The 26,827-nt window shown below is 37.6% G+C and overlaps 1 protein-coding gene across 2 annotated transcripts in view; it reads right to left on the bottom strand.

Moving 5' to 3' along the window:
* ATP10B (ATPase phospholipid transporting 10B (putative)) overlaps positions 1-26,827 on the bottom strand; it is a 151,832-nt gene that overhangs the window by 22,252 nt on the left and 102,753 nt on the right. For both annotated transcript variants that reach the window (XM_087709679.1, XM_087709680.1), the window contains 8 exons: positions 25,884-26,088; positions 23,469-23,554; positions 20,543-20,649; positions 13,921-14,052; positions 10,288-10,415; positions 7,750-8,002; positions 6,443-6,672; positions 2,874-3,053 (listed from right to left, as the gene is read on the bottom strand). In XM_087709679.1, the coding sequence (XP_087565805.1) occupies positions 2,874-3,053; positions 6,443-6,672; positions 7,750-8,002; positions 10,288-10,415; positions 13,921-14,052; positions 20,543-20,649; positions 23,469-23,554; positions 25,884-26,088 (1,321 nt within the window). The remainder of the gene's footprint in view (positions 1-2,873; positions 3,054-6,442; positions 6,673-7,749; positions 8,003-10,287; positions 10,416-13,920; positions 14,053-20,542; positions 20,650-23,468; positions 23,555-25,883; positions 26,089-26,827) is intronic.

Below are 26,827 nucleotides of genomic sequence, written 5' to 3'. Positions count from 1 at the left end.
AAAGGTGCCAAGTAATGCCATTACTCAAACCAAGGGGCTCATTAACTGGACATCTCGATAATGGGGATTTTTGTTGGCTTCCTTATGTAGATAAAAACCAAAGTTTTACACGAACAGTTTAGGAATTGAAATACTTATAAGCCCATTGCAGAATGTTTCCTAGGATATATAGCACCTTTTAAATGATTGAGACAGAATGGATGCAACTGAAATTTCTGTGTATTCTTTCAGTGTTCTAAGCTCTGTAAATGGTTTAAGGGAAAAGTATGTTTCTTAAATCTCAGAAAAATCCCCAACTCTCAAATGATTGTGCTTTTTTTTCTGGTCTATGGTGGTTAAGTGATTTAAATGTTTCTTTAATCATCTGCTTGGTTTATTTACAATACCAATTTTGCCTCTTAACCCACTTCCCTCTCTATGCATGCACACACCAAAGGGGAGTCTTGGTCTTGCTTGCTATGATGTGACAACAACATTACTGTGCCTTTTGTGCATCTTAGTTTGGGCAAGAAATCACACTGTGGTTCCAGGCTGAAAAATGGCCTACTCCTGTTCTGCATGAAGATGATATTTTTTCTTATTGTGTAGAAAGACAGTTTTTTTTAAAATATGAAGTTCCTATTCACTGTAAATTGCAGAATTAATTAAAGATAGAGATGTATGTCAACCTATTTTACTTCATTTCAGATTCACATTGTTCATTTGTGTATTACACAAATGTAATACACAGTTTCTACGTATGTTTATGGAGAAGATTATTTTTTAAAAAACTCTGCAAGGAAAAGTGTGTATATAAAATATGATTAAGTCTCCCAAACAACATTCCCAAGTTTATCTTATTCATGGGTAGCATCTTGTTAATATTGTAGAGTTTCTTCATGATGTTCTAAAATTCCTTTTATTGGGTTTCGCTGAGTTGAATGTTTAGCAGGTAGGGGAGGTAGAGGAAGAAAGCCAAGCATTATATTTCTGTGCTCAACCATAAGGACTGTTATGAGTGCATAAAATAATAGTTCTGCAAAACAAGTGAGTTTCAAGATGGGATGTATAGGAAAATCGCAATAAGAAAGTGAAGGAACTTTTAGAAAAATTTAAAGAGGAATTGGAAATGTTTGAAATGGAGGGCTCAGATGAGAGTGCACAAAACCTTCAGCAGGTACAATAAGGAACTGAAAGGGATAATACCAAACTAGGTGCTACACATATTGATTCTTCTAAATTTTGAGGTTGATTATGGATTACAAACACTTAATGTGGAATATAAACCGAGCAAATATTTCTCAAAAGAGAAACGATATAATTTTTCCACAAGCCACACATGGAAAAAAAAGGTTATAAAACGTGTGAAGAATTTATTTTAGCAGAAACTAAAAAAGAAATGTTGTATAAAATGTTTTAGTTATTTATTTATATTTCATATTTCTCAACTGCCCTTCTCCCTCAGTGAAGGGATCTAAATCACTTGGCTTCAATCCTCAGCTAGAACCAGAACCTGTATTGACTGAAGACCATAACAGATTTATTGGGATGAAAGCTATTTGTAAGGATTTAAGGGGAATTTATGCCCCAAATGAGGATAAAGTAGTGTGCTATAAAGATCTTATGGAGAGTGTAATAAAAATTTATCTTGTTTTTTTTTAAAGTTGTAATAAAATTTAGAGTTAAATAGACTACAATATGACTTAAATTTTGACCAGGTCAATTAATAAATTAATATTTCTGTTATAATGAAGAAATACAATATATCCTCAGGTTATTATTCAGTTTAGCTAAATATATTAAGGTAAAGGTAAAGGTTCCCCTTGCACATATGCTCTAGTCATTCCCAACTCTAGCTGGAACAAGTAACGGGAGCTCACTCCATTATGCATCGCTGGGGATTCAAACTGCCAAACCAGCCACCTTTCTGATCAACAAGAAGGGCCCAACACTGCGTCCCTTCTAAATATATTAATTTCTCTTTAGGAACAGAGTTTCTCCGACGGTAAAGGATTTCTTTTTTTTCACAGAAGAAAAGATCCCCATTAACATTGGCTGTTATTTCTCAGAATAAGTTTGCTGGAGACTTTTAATTGGCATGTTTTAACTGATAAACACAGGTAGCTTAAATGTATTATTTAAAGTAAACCTATTTCTCCGACTTTATCTTTCATAATTTAGTAGAAAAAAAAATACTTGGGCTTTGAAGGCCCTTTTTCTGGAATAACCTTTTAGAGAATCTGAGTTCATTTTGAAACATGAGAATATAAATCATAAAAAAGTAATGAAAGAAACTGATGCTTTTTAAAAATATAAATTTAATTAGTTTCACCTTTTTCTTCTTAAAAGTGGATGGTTTTCATTTCTGCAAATGGATGTACTTTGGATTTGATCCAGATTTTTAGATATTCTCATTTTTTTCAAAAATTTAGAGAAAAACAATAAACAGAATTGGTTCATTCATCTCAAAAGGTGTTTCTTTTGTTGTAGATTCCAACAATATATTCTGTTGAATGTCGGTCTTCTCCTTTCTCAATTGTGTATCTTTTTTTACATGAATAAAATTGTATAAAGTATCATATGTTATTATTGTGTATTGTCCTTGATAAAGGAATTGCTTGAAACTTGTTTCTGTACAGTGATTTTTTTTTTACTTGCCCTTTGTGTCCCCTTTCGGTGGGATATTGATTAAATTCATTCACAGAAAATGGTAGGGAATTCTGAGCATTAACTAGGATTACTGAAGGTCAAAAGTAGGGAAATATTCTCCCTTATCATAAAGTAAGATATTTTTCTAGCCTGCTTGAGAGTGGTTGCCATATGCTTTCAACTATTACATTGAATAAATAGAACATTCTTCCTCAACTAGCAAGGCAGACTAAGTGAAAGATTACCCTTTGCCTTGGTTCAGTCGCTGTAGATACCACTACTGTGTTGCAGAGGGTCAGAGCAAGAAAGAAGTCTGTGATTGAAGTTGTGGTTTCTCCAGCAGTAAAGGATTTCAAAGATTCTGGTGGGCATGAGAGGTTCTTCATTTTCATCAGCAGCTTGTTGTCAGGGGTCACATCTTTCTCCTGAAATGCATATTATTTAGTTAAAGCAAACATTTGCAGGTTTAGGATTGTGTGAAAAATAACATCCTATGCTGAGTGTTTTCAAGAACACTGTGTTTGTACAGAACGATACCAATCCAAGCACAAAGGCAACAGAGCAACTTACGTCTGTTGCCGAACATATACACCAACACACACATATATAAAACCTTTGTCCAATATCACAGTTCATGTGTCAGTTTCAAAAGGGGTCAATAACACATAGATTTCCATTCTTCCAAGGTCGTTAAATGAGGACCCAGATTGTTGGGGGCAATATGCTGACTCTGTAAACTGCTTAGAGAGGTCTGCAAGGTCTTATTGCTATTGCTACCACATCAGGGACGTGCAGTCAGGGGAGGCAGGGGAGGCAGGGCCTCACCACTGTCATCATGAAAAAGAAAAACAAATTTAAAAGGAAAAAGGCTGAGGTAGTTGCTGCCAGAATCACAGTGGATGACTCTGCTTAGTGCTTAACTGCAGGAGGAGGCGAGAGAACCACGTGCCTCCTTTACTTTATCTTTATGATCACTTGAGCAGAGTTAAGCAAGGGTTAAAAGGCAAAAAATTCCTTATGCAAAGGAGGCACGTGGTTCTCTCGCCTCCTCCTGCAGAGGGCACTTTTTTAGAGGCTTTTTAAAAACAGTTAAGCAGAGTCATCCATTGGGGACTCTGGAAGCACCAGCTTTTGCCTTTTTCTTTTTAAAATTTTTACATTTTCATCATGGCAGACAAGAGGAGAGTTGAAATCCTCTGTGACACAGCTGGAAAAGGTATGTGGGTCAGAGAGAGGAAGAGGGGAGGAATTCAAAATTATTGTAATTTGTAAGTAATTTTTTATTGTGAGTAATTTGAGTGCGTGTGTGTGTGTGTGCGTGCATGTCACTTCACTCAAACAAACTCAATTTGAGAGAGAGTTTGTTTGAGAAGAGAGGGAAGGGGGAGAGGCAGGGAGGGCAGCTTGTTTGAGAAGAGAGTGGCAGCTTTGTTTGAAAGAGTGGTGCAGCCCGCCAGCAGAGGCGGGTCTTTTAACCGCCTCTGCTGGCGGGCTGGCACTTTCTTTTGCCTGCTGTGCCCCCTTCCCTTTCTCCTCTCCCCCCCACTGGGAGCCCTGTCCTGCTCCCCTCCCCCTTCCCTCCTTCTCCTCTCCCCTTTCTTCGCTGGCTGCCACCTCGCCCCCCTCCTCCTCCATCCCCGCCGCTGTCCCCAACAGAGGCGTCTTGCGTCTATGGCGGACATAAATGCGAGACGCCTCTGTCGGGGACAGTGGCAGGGACGCTGCTTCTCACCGCCGCCATGCTCCGCCACCTCGCCCCCGCCTCCTCCATCCTCGCCGCTGTGTCCGACAGACGCATCTCACATCTATGACGGACATAGACATGAGACGCCTCTGTTGGGGACAGTGGCGGGGATGCTGCTTCTCACTGCCACCGCACTCCGCCACCTTGCCCCCGTCTCCTCTGTCCCCACCATTGTTTTCCGACAGAGGCATCTCGTGTCTATGGCGGACATAAACGCAAGATGCCTCTGTCAGGGACAGTGGCGGGGACACTGCTTCTTGCCACCACTGTGCTTCGCCGCCTTGCCCCCCTTCTCCTCTGTCCCCGCCGCTGTGTCCGACAGAGGCGTCTTGCATCTATGGCGGACATAAACGCGAGACACCTCTATCGGGGACAGCGGCGAGGACGCTGCTTTTCGCCACCGCCGTGCTCTTGCCTCACCAACTGTAAAACTCATCGCATGTCACTGTACCACATGTAGCCCTCTAATTTTCTGAAGATTGTGCTCTTAAATTCAGTTGTGAACTGCCTGAACTGTTTCTTTATCATCTCTGCTTTTTGGGGGGCGCATGAAAGGAAATAGATGCACAAAACATCAGACAGAATTAGCTTATTATCAATAACTGCCAAGTTTCCTTAAATGTGAAAAACTTACCCTCAAAATACTGCTCCATCCTCCTTTGGGAAAGACATCAGACCTTGCCATGCCTGTCTCTCCCAAGAAGCCCAAAAAATGGCTTTTTCAAAAGTATGACCTAGTATTTAAAATTATTACCTGCATCTGCATTATAGGTCAACATGTAGAACAGAATATTTATAGCTCAGGGTTGAACTATGGAGTCCTTGGTACTCCCTGAGCTAGGTTATTTCCTCACAAATGTTTCATTACCAACCTGATGATGTTACCTAGTTTGGTAATAATACATCTGCAAGAAAAACAAACAAGCTCAGAAATCACCAAGGAGTCCATAGGCCAACTTCTTTGCATCTTGCTTTTGGAGGGATTGGATATCATTTTCTGGATGCCGAAGACATTTTGCTAAATACTGCTGGCTCCAAGCTGGGAAGGAATGGGGGCTGGTTCAAGAAAGATTTATGGCTTTCCTTCAAGTGTAAAGGCAGAGACTAACTAATAACAGTCAGCATGTTCTTCATGCTTGCTCTCACTGCTCCATATTTATATTTAATTCTTTTCTAATAACCGAAAAAGAACATTTGCATCAGGAGAACAATAATCTGCTTAGACTGATACCAATTGATGTACATGGTTCTTCTTATTTGCATATGCCTCTCTGGATCATTTGCCTGATTTTTGCCTAATATTTTAAGAAAGCGCTCACATACAATTTTGCCCATGTAATGTAGCTACTTGCCTGATTTCTTGTCAATGGTCTTAAGAGACAGATATTTGAAAGTGTCATTTTACTAACCTTTAACTCTTGTGCCTTCTTGGCATGCTAAATGACTACTTATTCTTCTTACCTGCTTATTATTCCTGACTGATTATTATTCCTGATATAGATCTTTAAAAAAGAAATTGCTGTTATACCTCTAAGAATTTTAGGCTAGGTTTGTCTTCTTTGTAAAGCCGAAATTTACTTTATATTATTGCTCACGAGGGCTCAATGTGCTGTAGGAATGTGCTTTGGTCTGAAGTCTCAAGTTCAACTATAATCTCTTATAATCAGGGAGGGAAAAAAAATCAGAAAAAAAATGCATTTTTAAATTTCAACCACTTTTTATATGTAGTTTTCCTATGTAGCTATCTGGGTTCTGTTCTGTTTTACTTTTTCTATTATTTTTTTAAAAAAACAATACAAATTATTTTTAAAAAGTCAGAGGGGAGAAAATATGACCCCCTCAAATAAGGCAAAACATATCCCACACTTAGCATATTACTAATCCAAAAGGTTTACTTCAAATATGTATACATATTCATAGGATCTCAGAGCAAATTTTGCCTGGTGACTAGCACCTATTGAACACCTCAATATTTCCTCTGTTTCTTATAGTTACAACTGAGATTTCCCCCCCTAAACCAGCTGTAGGAGCAAGGTTTTATAATTTAAAGAAGTGAAAGGTCATACTTACAAGGGTGCTACTAAATGCCACCTGAGATGGAGCAATTCCCCAGAGACCCTGATATTTCTTTCTTGCGTGTCCCTGAAAATGGGGCCGAGCACTATGACATCTTTGCAAAGGCCTCACATTCTTTGTCTGTGTTACTGAGGTTGTTTCTCCAACTTTGGAAGGGAGGCTCAAATGTTTTTTCCAGTTTTCATTCTCTGAATCGATTTCCTTGTATGAATCCAACCGTTTAGCTATGAGAGACAAAAAGAACCAAGACAATGTAGTGGTTAAAATGTTGGATTTGAACTCCGAAGATCCAGCATCAAGTCCCCACACACCGCAAGGCTCACTAGTTGACTTTAAGCCAGTTATAGTCTTCAATCTACTCCACATGTGTCTTAGTGGGATAAAAGAGATCACCGTGTTTACCCTTTCAAAGTCCTGAGAAAGATGCCCCTTCTATTAGCTCTGGTGGGGCAGAGAGAAACAATGGGGGAGAGGCAGTCACCTGAGGAAGTCACCTGTGGGGCAGGAATCAAGCCTTAAGGGGAATGGGGGTTAGGTGCAAAAGGTCACACATAAGATCTAATTAAACTGATTTATTGCTACTCATGCCTATACACAGGAATAGGCTCAATTAATGATTACAACCACTAGGAATTCAGATCTCTTGCATACAATCCAGGAGTTAGATAAGGATGATTGGAATTCAAGAGGGGTTGGACTTAGGTTGCTTGTGTCTATGTATAGATTCTAGGCTTTTAATTCCATCCTCAGGTTCTGCCACTCCTTCCCTTACAATGGGCTGTTTGAGGGGACTTCCTTACAGCTAGTGACTTTATTTTTCACAAGGTTTGCTGCACTTTTGCACTGCTTTGTGAATGCCTTCACTGCTGTTCCTTGGGATGGGGTGAAGTTGAGGTAGCCAATGGCTTCTCTTGCAGGGAATAGTAGCGAAGCAAAAAATTGGGAAATCCCCAGAGCTGAGATGAGGTTTCCTCACATTTCCAAAATAAATGCTGAATGGATATCTTATATTTGTTTAAAGCTGAAGCTGATCTTGGTTCAGCTTCTCCCAATATAAGCTCTTTGTTTTCACAGAGGTGCAAATAGCCAGCATCCTTCTCAAAATACCCTTCTGCACCCTTCTGTGTATAAGGGACTGGAATCACAAAGGGTTTACTTTGTGAGAAACTCCTCTATATATAAATATAAGTACTAAGCTGCAGGACATTTTTTATTTCATATTTGAAGTGAATTTCTTTCTCCTCCAGCAGTTTTCACATTCAGATTAATTTAACACTTAAGAGCAAGCACAAAAACCTTACCATTTTCCTGATGTGAAAATTCTTTCCCATTAATTGTACATCTTCGAAATACCATCTTGTTCTCCGTCAGAGTCCCTGTTTTGTCAGAGAAGACATACTGAACTTGTCCCAAGTCTTCAGTGATATTGAGTGCTCGGCATTGTATAGGCAAATCTTGCTCTTCATTATACAAGTCAATATCATTATGAATTAAGAAGACTTGGCCCAACTTGACTAGTTCAATCGATATATAGAGGGAGATCGGAATTAAGATCTGAAAGAAGACATTTCTCAGCATGTTAGAAATTCTTTTACTGGATAATTTTCTGTTTCTTTTCTTGACATTAACAATGACTGCTACAAGGTGTCCACAGAGATTTCCATAATATCACCTATGTCTTACTCTGAAGTTTTTATCGGCCTTCAGAGTTGGAGCAAATCTACATAGTACCCACCATCCCAGTGTCTCTTTCTCAGCCATCCTGGAGCTCTACAGAGATCAGGAAAAAATAGCATTTATTTTCCATGGTTGGTAAACTTTACTGTAATATTTATAGCTGTTTTAGCACTTGGTTTTTATTTTCTGCTTGATATTGTTTTAGATTTAACTTTCAGATTTAAAGGAACATTGTAATTATATTTTTGTTTTTATAGTTGCTGTTTTTAACTTTTCTGCTAGTCCCTTCAAGAACCTTTTTTAAAGAGTGATGTTCAAGTATAATAAATGAAAATATCATGACACTATATAGTTATAGTAAGAATATCTAATAATAGATTACAATGGATTTTTTCTGTAAAGTAATGTATGATAATATGGATTTATATTGGATTAAATCTACTATTTTTACTCTAAAATTGAAGCACTGTGTAAATATATTTCTACTCAGAATTTTCCAGTAAAGTCATTTTCTCCCCATTTCGTTGCAATCAGTGACACTTTTCATAAATATTCTGGAGGTTCCCACAACCTTTTAGAACATTTACAAGAATGCATATTATGGCTGTTTTAAGAGTCACACTCATACTGATAACAATGCTCTCTAATCAATATGCAATGTTGATATTGTGTGAGGGCCAATGTCTGCCTGCCTGCCTTATCTATCTATCTATCTATCTATCTATCTATCTATCTATCTATCTATCTATCTATCTATCTATCTATCTATCTATCTATCTATCTATCTATCTATCTATCATCTATCTACCTACCTATCATCTATCTATCTATCTATCTATCTATCTATCTATCTATCTATCTATCTATCTATCTATCTATCTATCTAATCTTTCCCTCCCTCTCTCTCCCCATTCTCTCTCATGACTAATTTCTTGCAGCTCCTAGACCATGTCTAACACTATGAAAAGTCTGGCATTCTCAGGAACCTGTCCATTAGTTGACAATAGGAATTTGCAATCTCCTGGGTACATTTAGAATTCTGGATAGATTTTCTAAATGAAATTTCTTTCTTTAACTCTATTTGCATTACACATAAATCCTACTGCTACTCATACAAACTTGAATGTTTTGTCCTGTAAACAAATTTTCAGGTTGGGACAAGAACTAAAATTCAGACAGATAAAATGGCAATGATTTAGGTTATAGTATGGCAACCTCAGCCTGATACCCAACTTCACATTTTGTGAGCTGCTTTAACTTTTAACCCTGAGTCAAGATCAGTTTTGTTTCCTAGTTTTTATACTACAGTAACTTCCTTCTGTATGACAGAAAGCAGGAATGACATTGTCCATAAATAATAAAACAATTGTATATGTATTTATGGGTACAATTTGATTTGATTTGATGCTGCCTGACTGTAAATGATTCTTAATTATAAAAGTTTGGGCTTCTTTCTTTTTGTTGTTCTATTTCCTCTCCCATCCATCAGGATTACAATACAGAAATGCTGAAAATCAGTGGTGCAATTTCCCACCCAGTTTCCAGTAATAAAGAAATAGTCTTTTAGTTGGGACTTCATACATACAATAGGAAACTGAAAGAGAATCTTCATAAATTTTAAGCCCACTCTGTCTCCTGCAGCCATTGGCTTTCAGAAAGAATACTTCAAAAAAGTGTGGTTCAAACAAGGCTACAAAATATTATTCATTCCATATCTAAAGTCACATTGAAAGATTATCACAAAAACAATGAGATGCTTTCAGCATTAATACTGAGACATTTCTCTCAACCCTTCATTGGTTCCCAGCTGAAAGAATGATGCAATCTTTTTTTTTTACAGCTCTTCCCATATATTATAAAGTGCATTCCAGGAATGGCTATGTCATTCTTATCAACCAAACAAGATAGATCACTAATTTATTTTCCTGTACTGCACAAGGATGGCTAAACTGAAACTGTGATACTGAAAAGGAGACACTTGTGGTGTGAGATAGGATGTGAATTGGGGTTCACACACCTAGCTCATCATTAAGTTGCTTGACTGTTCTGTTTCTGTGTTTCCTTGGATGAAAGACCCCTGTAAAGTAACTGAGATTACATCCTGGGTCAACACACAACTTTAAACCTCCTTTTCCCATTCATACAATAATGATTTTTCTCACCTGTAGAAGAATGATCATTGTCAGGAATGTGTAGAAACCTGCAAGAGCTGGAGCAAGGTAGTTGCCATTTATGTCTGGGATGATAAATAAGGGGTGGATGAGAAAACTTCCATTCCAAATACTTTGACCTACATTCAAATACAAAATATTTCAGCTCAGCAGAGCATATGCAGGGAGTTGTGAAGAGGGAGGCAAGCACATTAAAATAAAACATAACAGGATTGTATTCAACTATGTTGTTACACAGAGGAAGCAGCATTTGATAGCGGGTATGAATTTCCCTCCTCCTCTTTTTCCTGTCCTTCCTCATTAACCCTCCCCCACCCACACCCAAATTCAGAATAGGGCCTTCTGCAGGAATGATCTAACAAGATGCACAGAAGAGGGAAGAAATAGCCTTTTGCACGAACTGAAATTGACTGGTGTAATGTGGTATGTAATCGACAAGGAATTGGTTCATTACTCTGTAATAATTCAATGTGAAAATACCCTCCTCCCCCTTATTTTGTTGCAGCCATCTTGGGCTAGTTGCTCCAAAACTGTAAGCTGTAACAGCTAATTCCACTTCAAGCATTCGGATGTGGCACTAGTTTATAAGCTATTATCTAATGAACAGTTAAAAAACAAACTGTGCTGTTCTTAAGTATACAAAATTGGATTTTGTATGAAACAAAACAGGAGTTTATTAATAGATATCAGCATCCAACTTTTTCATTAGAACGAGTTTCCATTTAAATGAAATACAATCAGAGTGTATTTAAGTGCAACATTAAAGCCTCAGGGAAAGAACACTGAAAAGCCAAGAAATAAAATGAAATTATTTTCTACCCATCTCCTTATAATGAAATGTATGTCAAAAAGAAATACTTGCAGGGGACTCCTGGGAAGTGTGAGAAAATAGATCAGGACATGTTTTCCAATTTTAAGGCTTACAAAGATTAAGACCAAACTTGTTTGCAATTCGCTTTTCCATCTTTGATCTATTTTTTTCTCTCCCTGAAAAAGGAAGACATACTGCATTCCCATTCTATAAAACTGATCCAGCTGCGATCCTAGATTAAACCAAGACTATAAACTAAAATTCCCATTTTGTCAAAAATGAAATGAAAAGAAACTGAACTGCTGCTTAGTTAGGGCTCTTCATTTCTAGATAGTTCAGCTCTTTTTGTCTGGCTAATTCAACAGATTACAGGCATGTCATGCTACTTTCCTCAAAGGCTCTCACCACACAAAAGAAATTAAATGCTAAATCTTCCAGTGGAGCGTTTTGCAACTCACTTGCAGACCGACACTTAGAAATTGGGATACAATTATAGGAACATTTGCTTCTTCTGCCAAATATTTATTTGTAGAGTCTTGGTGGACTTGTTTTCATTAGAATTTGACATCCTTGCAAATCCTGGTCACATTAGGACACAATCTCTGCAATTGCTAAGAGAGCAATCTTTTCTTTTGCTTCTTATTGAAAGTGATTGGTACCATCTAGGGAATTTACAACAATGAATTATTAATTTTAGCAGTTAACTTTTTCTCTACATCCAAATTTCTATCCATATTGAATGGACTTTAGTGCTGTTGTTTTCAAAGTGTTTCTTATAAGCTTATTATGGGTTTCACAGTGAAAAGACTAGCAATGGCAGGAAAATAAATTCTTCAAGGCCGTTGTGACTCTTTCCTTGTAATTTGCAGCCAGAGTCTTACTTTCAGTGCACAATAGAAAGGAAAAGAAGGAAAGGAGTCCATGCAGAGTTTATTTTGCTAGTTATTGCTGACTATAGGGGGAGGTGCTCATCTCTGTTTCAAAGCCATGAGCCAGTGCTGTTCAAAGACGTTTTCACAGTCATGTGACCAGCATTACATTGTGGAGCGCTGTTTCCTCTCTACCAAAGTAGTACCTATTTATTAATTTACATTTGCATGCTTTCAAAATGCTAGGTGGGTGGAAACTAGTTGAAGAGGGCACTCATGCAATGCTCAGGTCTCAAACACAGGCTTTCTGCTTTCCAGTTGACAAGTTCAGTGTTTTAACTGCTGAGCCATTGTACCATCTGAGTCATTGCACTCATTTCCATCCATTTCACAACAAAAAGGGAAATAGAATAATAGCAAAACTCAAAAGGCCTAGTGCTGCATACAACGTGAGCACACATACACACCAAGATTATCGCACAGAATAAATGTAAACATTAAGCAACATTCCAGTATGGGCACAGAAATTTTCAGTTGGACAAACCAATTTTAAAAATTTGAAGGCCTTTATGATCTCAAGAAAAATTATGCTTTTCAAAAGTATTAGAGCAAATTAATTATCCCATTATTCCAAAAGATCATGTATTAAAATCCCTTGATTATTGGGGGTAAAATGGTGGTTGGGTTTATATGTTATTTTGAAATCACTTTTTCTTTAGCATAGTATATTGGATAAGCCAAACACTGACCACATATATCATATTAATACTTAAATGATGGTTTGCAAAGCACAATAGATGGCTTTAACATTATTTATATTGTTAAAAATTAAGCAACAACATTATAATATGCAACATATGCAAATACAGGCTTAGATAATTTTAGATGAAATCTCTATGACTCTAATTCAGAGTTAGAAGAAAAATGTATCTTCCATCTATAGCAAATAACATTTGAGTAAACTTTTCTCTCTCTCAGTCTCTCCCCATCAAATTCTCATGGAATCCCAGCGTTCTAAAGAATCCAGTTTGAACATCTGAGCTAAGCATCCTTTAGATTTTTTCTCTTTCTCTCTTTCTTCTTTTTCTTATGGCAAAACATTTTTTAAAAAAAGTTTTTTAAAATGAGGAATTGTCTAAAGGTCTATAGCACATGGAGGCACAATGGCAATGAGCTGGGTTGTAAACTGAAGAAGCTTCTTGCGTGAGAAGCGAAATGTCTTCAAATAAAAACCAGAAAGTTCAGTTGCCTCTTGAGAAAGCACCTTTGGGATAAGAGAGTGGGCTTCCTCATTTCCAGATATACAAGTTCAGCTGGACTGGCAATAAATCTTTATTCATTTTTAATGTTAAAGATATACCTGTGATGGCTGGTAGAAATAACAGAATAACAGAGTTGGAAGGGATCTTGTAGGTCATCTAGTTCAAACCCCTGTTCAAGCAGGAGATCCTATTTCATTTCTGACAAGGGCCTGTCCAGTCTCTTCTTGAAAGCCTCCAGTGATGAAGCACCCAAGTCACCTTACTGAACAAGAGGAAGAGCTGCAACCAAGCCAATGGTCAGATTAAAAAAAAATCTGAATCTGGGGCCAAAAGCACTTTAGACACGATCCTCCCTAGTTTTCATAAAGATATAAGAGAGGAGAGGCAAAGTGCATTCAGATTCCATTACTATAACCTTATTATAAAGTAGTTAGTGGTCATGTCATTAATGTCTTAATGTGGTTGATCTTGAGACGCTGATCGTACCAGATCATAATAGAGTTAATATCACTGGCTGCTATTGATTGCCACTTCTCAGGGATTTTTTCTACCAGAGAGCCTCTCTTCCCTCTATAAAAGGGCAGCACTGATCTTCTCATCTTTAGAAAAGTCCATCCAAATGCACCATGTTACAAAAAGATTTTCATAAATAGTAGATTAGGTTTTTACCACTGTTCCATACCTAATGCTCCAATGAGACACATGACGAAGAGCAGTCCCACACAGAAGAATATATCCATGTTCATCTGTTGTTCTATCTTGCTGCGTTTGTAACGAGGACCTCTGTTATTCAACATAGCTTTGGTTTCGTGGCCTTCCAGGTGTGCACATGGAGTAAGATAAAATGATCTTATGAATATAAAGAACGCAGGGGTTACAAGAAACCAAACTTTAGATTTAAACTCTAGCTATGCAAACATACATTTTTATGGTAGTTTTTGGAATAGATGTTTAAAGAATAGGCATATGCAAGAACATGATTTCCAGAGATGTTGAGGGTCTAGCAATTTCAAAGGTTTTGGAAAGACTTGTATCTCACAGAGAATCTATTAAGATGTTCTCTGGAGGAAGCTCGCAGAAGCAAAGAAAGGTCTCTAAAACCAAAATTCCTGCTCAAATTAAGACATAAATCCTGGAGAAAAAAAAGAGGTGTGCAGATGTGTTGAAAAGGACATACTTTGAAGTAAAATGATCCTTGATTCAACCTGTGGGCATATAATTCTTGGGCACATCAAAGGAAGAAATCTTAAAGAAAGTGAGGAATGGATAGATTCAGAGAAATGGTCCAAAGAAGGAGAGAAGAACATTCACATTGTGCTATGCATGACTGAAGGCCAAAATAGATTTAAAAAATACCAATGTCACAAAAATAACAGGTTCATGAAAGAGATTAGGTAAAGGTAAAGGTTCCTCTTGCACATTTGTGCTAGTCATTCCCGACTCTAGGGGGTGGTGCTCATCTCCATTTCAAAGTTCCGGAGCCAGTGCTGTCTGAAGACGTCTCCGTGGTCATGTGGCCAGCATGACTAAATGCCAAAGGTGAACAGAACGCTGGTACCTTCCCCCATAGTGGTCCCTATTTTTCTACTTGCATTTTTACATGCTTTCAAACTGCTAGGTTGGTAGAAGCTGGGACAAGTAATGGGAGCTCGCTCCGTTATGCGGCACTAGGGATTTGAACTGCTTAACTGCTGACCTTTCTGATTGTCAAGCGCAGCGCCTTAGCCACCGCATCTGCCATGGAAGAGATTATAAATGGATTATATAGAAAATATTACAAAATCCCCAAATCCCAAAATGAGCATATTTATCTTTTTAGGTTGGTTTCAAGCACTTCCTATTTGGAATAATAAGGCTGAGATTGGTACAAACACTTCCTCATCTATCTATAGATGTAATTTGAACTGCATTCTTGGCAACAAGACTTCCAGTGGTAGATTGACATTGCAAAAAGCCAAGAAGATTGCATCAATATATCCCGAATTCCTAAAAATCTTGGATTTACCGGAAATAAATAATGGTAAAATTGGAAAAGTTTTTTAATCTGTAAGTAAGAGAACAGCTGCTAGAAAGCACAGATAATTAGATGAAGCTGTAGTTTCATAGGGCTATTATGTTCTTATTGCTGCTCATCAACCTGGATTTAGAAAGCAAGGCTTTTTAAAAATATCTAGAAAATAAGTACATAAATAGTTTGGCTTTTTTCTTTAAGAGAAAAAAGGAGGAGGATCAGGTTGGGACTATAAAATTGTCCACAATGTGGAGAGAATGAATAGAGAACTATTTTAAACTGAACTTCAATCAAGTTTGTATTGCAGATTATTTAATAATTACATATTTAAGGAAAGTTAAACATACATAGATATTTTTTTGGTTTCTTAATAGAACAGATGGCTGTAATGGATGTATTATTTACTTTTCTTAAATGTTATTTATCATTTTAAGGCGGGATATGTGTTACTAAATGGGCAGTTTCTAAATTTGGTTAATAAAATTAAAAATAAATGTCTTCTAAATCCTTTGAATAAGCAACACTTCTCCCAAATATAAGAAGCAAATGCTAGCCAATAATTATATGATTTTACAATGGTCACTCCTTATTACATAATTTTTAAAAAGACTGGAACAAAGCTCAATAATGCATTCAAGGTTCTATCATGGAATCTCACATAAGACCTGAGCCAAGAAATCAAAACAATACTTTTGAAAATGTGTCTCCTGTCATAAAACTATAATCTTTGGTGATTTCCCTCCCGAGAGTTTTCCGAGTAGTACTGAAATCCTTAAATTCCAGATAATTATCTTCTGAGCACGTGCAAGAATGTAAAAAAAATAAAATCTGTGATATTCTGGCCATTTTAAAAAAATGTACTGTATATATAACTTTTATTTTTAAAAAATAAATTCTGCAATTGCCATCTGGGGATGCTGTTTCAGTGCTTCAGGGGCTGTGCTGGATTAGTTCACTATGTGTGGACAGCAATATTAATGGAAATTAACCATAAGCATTTGAATGAGTTTTCACGTTCTGAAATAATTGGCTTAATAGAAATTGGCAATTGCTGCTCCATCATGTTCTGCTTGTGACTTTCTCAGCACCATCTGGCTGGCTACAATGGAAATCAGAGCAATTAGTTTAATGGATTTTTGATTTGATCCACTGATCAATTCATAAATTCTGCCTCTGAACCCAATCCAGAGGCAACAGACATCATAGTCAACGGAGATGACTTCCTGAAATGAGAGTTCCTATTGAGCTCCCTGATGTGTGATAATCAGAGAAATGTATTTGATATCTAGGTTAATTCATGGACTATTACATTTTCATTTATTTATTTTTTCATTTATACTTTATTTGTATGCTGCCCTTTTCCCTGAGGGGACTCAGGGCGGCTCACAGTTGAAGGGGAGGGGGAAGACAGACAAGTTACAAACATAGAGTCATACACCATTAAAAACACAACAGTCACACCATTCAAGTGGGGTTACAAGTCGTTAGCCCCACGCCTGTTGGAACAGTCAGCTTTAAGGGCTATGCGGAAGGTCTGGAGGGTGGTGAGGGTACGAATCTCCACGGGGAGTTTGTTCCAGAGGGTCGGAGCAGCTACCGAGAAGGCTCTCCTCCGGGTAGTTGCCAGCCGACGTTGGCTGGCTGATGGAATTCGGAGGAGGCCTAATCTATGCGATCTTATTGGTCTAGAGGAGGTAAGTGGCAGTAGGCCAATTACAGGAATGGAAACAGGACTAATGATGGTTGCTGTAACTATTTATTGTTCACATTTTATTTTGTGAGAGTATACCTGTACCAGAGCTTCAGTATATTGAGACCACATTATATGCTGCATCTCACTTCCATGAAGATAACAACATTTGATTTTAGTGTCTTAAAAGAGTGCAGGGATGTGGGATGCTTCTAGATACTAATTTTCTTCTGCCTTTTGGGCTGATTGAATCTCAATCCATTGTTCAATGCTTTCTGCAAGCCAGCTCTTTGCATTTTCTGTCCCTTGTTTCAGAGACATATGGGACCTGTTTCCCAGAAAATCATTCTTTGTTTGTTGGCATGTGTTTCCCCTTTGGATTCCATGTCCCCAAGCTTTCAATTCCTTGCTAGCACTTTATTTAGCCTAGCAAGGAGAAAAGCGCTCAAGTGCAATTTTGTTTGCATGTGGTTCTCATGGGGGCTTGTTGCCTTGCAGCACTCAGGATTTGCTGGGATAACACACTTCACACATTATGCAAAAATGCCACTTTCGCAAGATTTACCATGATTGACAGCTCTACCATGGTGATCTGATTCCATGTTACCACGGTGATCTGATTCCATGTGAACAGGAGTTATTTGAAGCTTCCCTGCATTAATAGTTTCAATAGTGAGTCTTTCCTTGCAACGGCTTTAATAGCAGGCAATTGGAAAAAAATGCCTCGCAATACAGTCAGCGGATGTACAAAAATATAGAAGAACAAGTGTGTGTGCAGCGTGCCAGCATCTATGTGCGTCTGTGTGAAGAATACTAAGAATGTCATTGTTCCTCTTTCTCTGCAGGTAAAGCAACCTAATGGAGTTTTGGGGACAATGCATCCAACAACTGGCTAGTTTTTTAAAAAAATGAGTAGGTGGCCAGCAGTCTTTGTGCATAGCTGTCTACAACTTTAAAGGTACAGTTGTATAGGCAACATCATATTGAATGTGCTTGAGATTACTGATAATGAGAACAATGTGGAGAAATCATAGATAAGGTTTAAAGTCTGTTGGGGATTATTTGCAAATGGAAAGGCTGGTGGTTAGAGAAGTCCTTGTTCACAATGAATATCAACCTGAGCCAAAAAAAATGCAGAGTACTTTAATGCCTTAAAACCTAATTAGATGGCCGACTGATTTCTAAGTAAGTTTGACTGTTTCACAGCTGCCAGAGTGACTTAATGAGAATCTACTAGTGCGTGTTCTGGGTGAACATAAAGAAAGTCCAATAAGTTAGATCCAGCAGTGAATAATTTTAATGCTGTTTAGTTCTTCCCAAAGTGAATCTGAAGTACCAACAAAACAGCAGGCCAGAAAGAAACACAGAGTAAATTGGAATCTAATGGTTCCCATTTCAGGAAAAGTTGTAACCAAGGAATTTCATTACATAGGGCCTCATTATTTAAAGCACCATGTATTTTCTGTGGTTTTTGTCTGGCATGCGCAACTAGGCATATTCAATCAGCACGCTCAATGTCCCATGCATTAAGCAGCTCCACCTGATGGGATCTAGGAGGCATGCCTTTTCTGTTGAAATCCCTGCCATCTGGAGCACCATCCCAGATGCATTATTCCCCCATCTGAGCTCTTTCCACAAGACTTGGGTTAGAGTCTAGGTGATAATCCTATATATTTGAATATTATTTGGAGCCTTGATGGTGTAGTGGTTAGAATAGAGTATCGCAGGGTAATTTGCTGACAGCGAGGAGTTTAATTCAGATCAGCTCAATGTGGACTCACCTTCCCATCTTCTCGGGGTCAATAAAATGAGGACCTAAATTTTGGGGGCAATATGCTGACTTTGCAAACTGCTCACAGAGCCCTGCAAAGTACTGTGGGACAGTATATAAGTGCCATTGCAATTGCTAAGTGCTAGTTAATGGTTATTTTTATTCTGGCACTTGGGTTTTTAATGGTATTTATATGGTTGTTTTTTTTTTACTGTAACCTGCTCAGGGTTATTGTAGAGTTGGGTGGCCTTACACATTTCTAATAAATACAATATAAAAACAAAGCCAGTGTTATAATTGTGATATGAGGTTTCCACTTTTCCTTGCTCATGAGCAATTGGTATTGTGGGAACACTTCTGGCATCAAAGAAAAGAAATTTTGAAAAGCAATTTATTAGGAAAATAAAAGTATTCCCAAGAGGTATGCTAGGTTTATGCCTGTGTTCTTAAAGTCAAGAGCTGCTACAGCATTTAAAGTGACAAGATAAGGATGGAAATTAGTTCCAAATGTCTCTTTCCCAAATGATAGTTTTACTGTTGTTATCAGCACAGCAATTGCAACAGTTTTACGCAAACCCAAAAAAGTGCATGCTGACATCCCAGTCAGAATCCAAGTTATTCAGAGAAAACCGGAATGAAATTTAAGCAGTTCTTGAGGACCTGGGATGGGGATTTTATATTTACAATATAAGGTGAAGACAACTCTTCAGATCAGTTAAGATTGCAACTTCCTCTTTTCCCACTCTAAGAATTTGAAGAGTTCCAGAACCCATTATTTTAAAAATCATTCTTGACAATGCATTCTTCTCTCTGTGTAGTATAACCATTCACCTATATTCAGACACTAATGAAACACACCATAAACCTTTCTTCCCTTTCCCTTTTACACATCTTGATTAAGTGCTGCTTTTGTAGTGATCTTCAATAAGTATTCCTAAGGTAGTTTACAAAAACAGCACAATCCTCCTGCTCGCAACCCTGTGAAGAGTGCCATCAAAGGCCACAATTTGGTTTCCTGTATGTACTGTATAATGCAGCATTTCTTCTTCTTCACTCAAATTATAAAGCTGCCTTTCAAGAAGCAAGATATAATTAGCCAAAGTGATGCATTAAGTAAGAATATATTTCTCAGACTAAACTACAAATGGTGACCCAGGCAGTTTTTGAGTTCTCTAAAATTATTGCTCAGATTAAAAAGTATCCAAAATAATGAAGTGTGGAAGCTGGCATAAAAAATTAATAGGGATTGATTTCTCAACTCAATGGTTTTCCCAGATGCAATGCATGGCTGTGAAAATTGGACCATAAGAAAGACTGTGCCAAAAAATTGAGGCCTTTGAACTATGGTGCTGAAGAAGACTCCTGCGAGTCCCTTGGATTCCAAGGCGATCAAACTGGTCAGTCCTAGAAATCAACCCTGAATGCTCTTTAGAAGGCCAGATCCTGAAGATGGAACTCAAATACTTTGGCCACCTAATGAGAAGGAAGGATTCACTGGAGAAGAGCCTAATGCTGGGAAAGATTGAGGGAAAAAAGAAGAGGATGATTGGGAATGAGGTGGCTGGATGGCGTCACCGAAGCAGTAGGCGTGAGCTTAAATGGACTCCAGAGGATGGCAGAGGACAGGAAGGCCTGGAGGAACGTTGCCCATGGGGTCGCAATGGGTCGAGCATGACTTCACAACTAACAACAACAACTTCAACTCTGCATTTTACAGAGAAAGTTCCAGAGGCAAAACGAATTTTACATTGCACAAAAAGTACTGGGGGAAAGAACTTTTTGTGACCCTAGTATCAATCTGTAGCTGTATGAAAAATAAATCCAGTAATTACCTGCATAGATAACAATTCCTATAGCAACCTCTGTATTCCTTATTATGCAACCACGAAGAAGAAGGCTTTCATTGTCCAGTCCAATTCGTGTGCAATCAGGCTGTTCCCTGCAAAGAAGAAATATGTGTGTTGTTTTCTTCATATCTTTTTTTCTTGTTCTCTCAATGCTAAATAATACACTACTAATGTCGTGACCGTGGGTGATTATGTTTTGAGGCTCACTGATGGTATAAAGTACTGCAGGGGATCACTACCATGCTGCGGTTTCAAATCAGTGTTAAAAGGCTGAGAATTTACATTACAGAAAAGATGATTTCTCTGATGTCTTGAGCCCTAGGCTTCTACAGATCACCATGTAATGTTTTGACACAACACATTTTTTAAAAAATTTGACACAATACATTCTTTTAATGTAAGTGTTCAAAGATCTCGGAGGCTCTTCCTACCTTCTGTTGTACCAAAGTGTCAGCAGTGGAAATTCAATACATTGGGTATATTTGCCAGCAGCATTTAAAAAAGGATGTCCTTGCCACTGCAGATAAATTTATGTACATGGTGAAACGCTCACAGGCACTTGATTGGATTCTTCATACTTAATGCTCAAAGGCTGTTTTAAAGCAACCATCTGTCTTTTGTCTGAAAAAAGGCCTCAAAATGCTTCAGCTTTTTTCTGTGACCCATCTTTCAAGCTTACTTTTGGAGGATTCTGAATGGAATGTTTATCACAAATTCTCCTTCTCTAAGGCGAGAGAAAGACTTTGGAGGGCCATATAGAACATCACCACATTTCTGATAAATGCCACCTGTTGAAGCTATCAGACCCCTGACACTCAGAAAAATTGACTTTGCTAGACATTTCTAGCAAATTAATATTCAGGATTGGAGTAAATGAGGTTTTAACAGCAAGAAGGAATGCCATTTTGGTATTATTTCTGTTGTCTCTTTCTCACAGAGGAGAGGGGGATGATGCCATGCAAGTGGGTTGTTTGATTTATCTGTGAGGGATCTTTCCTTTCCTTTCCTGTCCTGTCCTGTCCTGTCTTTTCCTTTCCTGTCCTGTCCTGTCCTGTCCAAGTCAATGCCTTATTTCTTTTACTTTACATCAGAAATTGGTAGAAAACTTCTCTACCAGTATTTGACCATTGAATTTGGATGCTACAAATGACAGTTTGGGACGGTTTATGCAAACTATAGGTTGCTTCATTTCTTATGCCAGTCTTTCTGTTAACTGCTATCTGTACATACTGCAAAATAATTATGGGAAAGGTTAGGGAATGGGTGATTGTATTTACAGTTCTATGCATTGAATATTTGCTTTTAATGTAGGAAACCAAGTTAATTTTCCACTAAAAAAAGGAACAGATAAAGGATCAGCCTCAGACCTCATCAATAATAACATTCAATGAGGCTTGGGCCTCTCCCAATTTTAAAATACTTGGCTTCAAAAAAAATGAAGATCCATAGAAACAAAATAATTATAGCCTATCTTCAGATTATCCCGATACTGGCATGCCATAAGACAGTTTCTAGGAAGAGCAATCATGAGACACACCCAGCAGTGTTGATTTACATTTGCCATTGTTGCGAATTGACATTTGTTTGCATATTTAAATATTCTGGGCTCAGTAGTACTAGTTTCATATCACATGGGCTGTATAAACCCAATGACTCTTCATGAGTCAGAATAATTAACTACAGATAGTTAGCAACAAGAATATATTCTGGATAACTTGCAGTGCTTAGATGGGGCAATATAGAAGAAGGCTGTATTAGTTCACTTTTAGAAAATATAAAACATTCAGTGCGTTATGGAATAATTTATCAGTACACTTCCCACTAGTTTATATATCATGTTGGGAGTTGGATGGATTAACCTGATTGGCGAATATATTTTTGGAAAGCTCATGGGCCTTCTTTAGTAATTCACCTAGTAAACCCAAAGAGCAGACAGGGTTGAATACCTAAGCCTCACTTCTCTTTTCCTGATATTGCTGTCAGGAAACAGCCAGGCTGGCACAAATAAAGGATTGCATCCTTTGGAATGAAAATGATAGACTTCTGAATCTATGGAAGATGAATATGGTTACAGCTTTTCAGATATTTCTCATTATTAAAGGAAATTGAGGATGGAAATGGTTGAGGCAAATATTTCATTAACTATCCCCCACATTTGCATTTTTGGAAAGCCTAAAGAGGACCTAAGGGGACTTTAAGTTGAAGAAAGCAGAATTTGCAGAAATGTGGTTGACTTGTTTATATAGTGTATCTGTTTGAAACGAAGTCACAAAATAGTCTTCTGAATTCCTAATTCCGACATAGGATGCACTGCAAAGTTCATGAGCTCATTCAAATTCTTTCTGAAGATGTTAGCTGCTCACCCTATAATAATCACACAAATTCATCTAATTCCATACTTAAACAATGACAATTGCTCCCACTTTATAACGATACTGTGGTAGATGATAAAAGAAAATTTATTGTTAAAGTGCTATAGCCAAACACAAAGTTCTCTGCAGAAGGACATCAGCAGTACTAACAGTCTATTCAGTCTTAATCCTCACTGAAGAAGAATGAATATAGCAAATATTGCTGAATATATTTATTTCTGGACTATTTGCATACTTGGGAGAGTACAATAATAGTTATGTAAATTTTTCACAATATCTCAAAACATTTTGAGTAGAATACAATCATAACATAACATAACAACATAACATAACATAACATAACATAACATAACACAGCACAGCACAACACAACACAACACAACACAACACTGTTATGGCATCCTTTTCAAACTGCAGCAATGAAAAATAATAAAATGCTGTGAAATCATGACACATACATATTTTATTACTTTCCCCTTTTCTCTATTGGCTCTAATAATAGTGATTGAATGGTAAAAATAAAAACTGCAGTAACTTACATGTAACCTGTAAATCTATTGAGATCATTGTTAGCTTTTTCACAAACAATAATATTTTGGAATAATTCTGGCTCAAATTCCGTATTCTGTAAAGAAACAAACAAAACAAAATTAGTGATTTGTAATAGCAAATGGATATTTTTTAAACTGGTTTATAAGAGCTGTCCCAATATTTGTTCAATGGTTAGAAGTGATAATTGCAGATTAATGTGCCATGAATGAATCTAAAATGTGACCCCATCCAAGTACTTATTGTAATACAACAGTAGCTGAGTGAAGCCAATAAATTAATCCAACCTACCCCAGGTTGGTACAATCTAGATTTATTGGACTTCAATGTCCATCATGACAAAGGCTGAAATCCAACATATCTGGAATGCAACATAATGAGGAAGATACAACACAGGCAAGGCAAGAAAAGGTTAAATCTGTAGCACTGAAAACAGAAACATTTAAAAATACTTTACATTTGATGTCTAGATCGGGGGTGTCAAACTTGATTTAATTAAAGGCACATCAGGGTTGTGCTTGACCTCAGGGGGCTGGGTGAGTGTGGCCAGGGTGGCCCATTCAAATCACTTGGGAGTGAAAACGGAGCTGGGGAGGGTCTGTTTTCCCTGGCAGAGGCACCATGGGCTGATCCTTTGCTGTTTCCAAGGCGGCCCCATGGACCAGATCTAAGCACCCCATGGGCCGGATCCACCCCGTGAGCCTTGAGTTTGACACCTCTGGTGTTTGAGAAATCACTCTATAATTTAAATAATATATTTTTTCCAAAATTAAAAATTTCACAAATGGATTTATATATAAAATGGATAAAAGGAAATATTAATTATACTGCTTCTGAAAAAATATTAATGTGGGAACAGAGATATTAAAATACCTATTATTTTTGGCTAATCAGGCTTAAATTTGAAGTAAGACTAACATTTATTATCAATTTTTCATATCCCACTAAATTTTGCATCCCAAAATGCACATGGATATTAACATTTCCAGTGGGTGGATGAAGCTTTAGTTTTCTCCCGAAGTAAGTGATTTTAAATTGGACTTAGTTCACCTAAGTCCTTTCAATGCATTTGAATAAAAACACAATACCACATATGCCTCTATATAGGGGTGAAGTATTGCTAAGTTTATTTCTATGTGATAAGGTTGCAAGTCACTTCTTTCTATATCTTTTTTATTTACCGTCTTACTTCACTTTTTTCTTTCTTTTTTCTGATTTTACGTTTCCTTCACAATTTTCATCTCCCTCTGTCTGTCTCTGTCGCTGTCCCTCTATCTCTTACTATTATAAATAAAATAGTTATTTAAAAAAAATATTCTGAAGAAAACTGAGTGAAGGTGCAAGGAAATGTTACATATTGGTAAAAAGTCACTGCTTGCCTGCTGAATTTTTTAAACATTCTCTTTAAATTATATTTCTGGACCATTAGTGGCTTGCTTGAAATTAATGACTGTGTTTTGGTTAGGGGTAAACTTAGAACCTCATTCCGAGGCTGTACACACTAATATAACCAATCAATCGATCTGCACAGGTGGATGACCATCTGACAGTACAGCCTGCAAGCTGGCTCATCGTAATGGAGCACAATAAATCACCTGTTTTTTCACTCCCACCCCCAACTATAGGCTTGTCAAGCATCTGACAGTCTACACAAAAGTGCTGACAGGCTGAGAGTTTCTGTGAAGGTCTGGAGTAGAGCATGCCTCTTTCCTGTGCTGACAAAACTTCGAAACCTATGTTTCAAAACCCAGCTTTTATATAAGATTAATGTAACATTTCAACAGCTGATATGTTATAAAGATTACTTTTCTCCTCTCTTCTGCTCTCTTCTACTAATAATTATAACTTGGAAGAAGAATCTGAAGCTGTCTCACAAGACCTCCATACCGCGCTTCCATAGAAGAGTCCTGAGGAACCGTGAATCCTGCTCCTGAAATGGTCCCATCTTCATGCATTTGGCAAACAAAGGTGGATATAAATGATTCCCTAAGTGTTTAGGCTTATGCTCTTATCTTGCTGCACTCTATGTCGGTTTTAAAAATCAGTGGCTTAGAAAACTGTTCCAGACACTTAAAATTCAGGAGAAAAAAAGTGGGGGGAAGGTTATATTTAATTATTTAATTTTCTAGTCTTGACTGAAAATAATCAATGATTTCAAATCCTGAAACATACTGAAAATGTCTTTCTCCATATTTGAAACCTGGGACAAGTGCACCTTCCTTCACTAAAGGAGGTGGTGGCCCTGTTCTCTTCTACCCCCCCCCCCCAAGAGAGAGAGAGAGAGAGAGAGAGAGAGAGAGAGGGAGGGAGGGAGGGAGGGAGGGAGGGAGGGAGAGAGAGAGAGAGAGAGAGAGAGAGAGAGAGAGAGAGAGAGAGAGAGAGAGAGAGAGAGGAAAGTTGCTTACCTGATGGGAGAAGCCTTTCACAACTTGTCTTTGTTTAAGGTTGGTTTCACCATCAAGATTTGCTGTCTCCAAATAACAGATCCTGTTCTGGTCAGAGGAGTAGAGCAGCAGAATATCAGCAGGAATGACCTCATTGCACTGCAGCTGCACAAAGTCTCCCACTTGAACATCTTTCCAGCACTTCTCAATGTAGGTGTTTTGGCTCCTGTTATGAGAAGATGCACCATCAGTTAACAATCTGTGACTGCCCTATCAACGCACAGAGCACCTCTTTTCTTTAGGGCTCAGGAAAGCATTTTGTTTAAAGACATTTTTTTAATGCAAGTGGATTTATGGGGAAAGCAGATTATCCATCCATCCATCCATCCATCCATCCATCCATCCATCCATCCATCCATCCATTTCAACAAGTGACTCTGGGTGGAAAAAGAATCTTAAAATATATTTAAAAAAAAACAATTGCTAAGATAAATATAGAAAGTGAATCATATCAACTTTTATAAGCAATCAGATGCTTTGAAAGTTGATATTATATCATTGATATCTCTACTCAGGGAGATTCCTTTAAGTTCATATTTTTAAGTTCAAGTGGATCAATAAGTTATCAAGTAGTTTTAAGACAAATCTACAAAAAATGTTTAGTTAATCTATGTTGTCATATAATGGTAAAACCGGACTAAAATTTCAGGTATATTTTTTTCCCTTAGGTCAACAGGGTAGTAACATTTTAAAACAGATTACTGCTAATAAATATTAAAAAAAAACATTTGAGTTAGTGCAAAAAATGCTTGGGTTGCCTTAAGCTGTAGGATGGCAGTGTATAAAATTAAATAGCTTTTGTTTTCACAAATGCAGTCAAAACACATTAGCATCATCTTACACTCTTAAATTATTGTCAACACTGAAAAGTGTTCCCACGTTACTTATTTAGATTTGTTACAGCT

The sequence above is a fragment of the Thamnophis sirtalis genome, unplaced genomic scaffold (assembly GCF_051295495.1).
Source record: "Thamnophis sirtalis isolate CommonGarterSnake01/CBP01778 unplaced genomic scaffold, rThaSir2_p1.2 scaffold_3, whole genome shotgun sequence".
NCBI classification, from domain to species: domain Eukaryota; kingdom Metazoa; phylum Chordata; class Lepidosauria; order Squamata; family Natricidae; genus Thamnophis; species Thamnophis sirtalis.
This window is presented reverse-complemented; position numbering and strand designations above follow the sequence as displayed.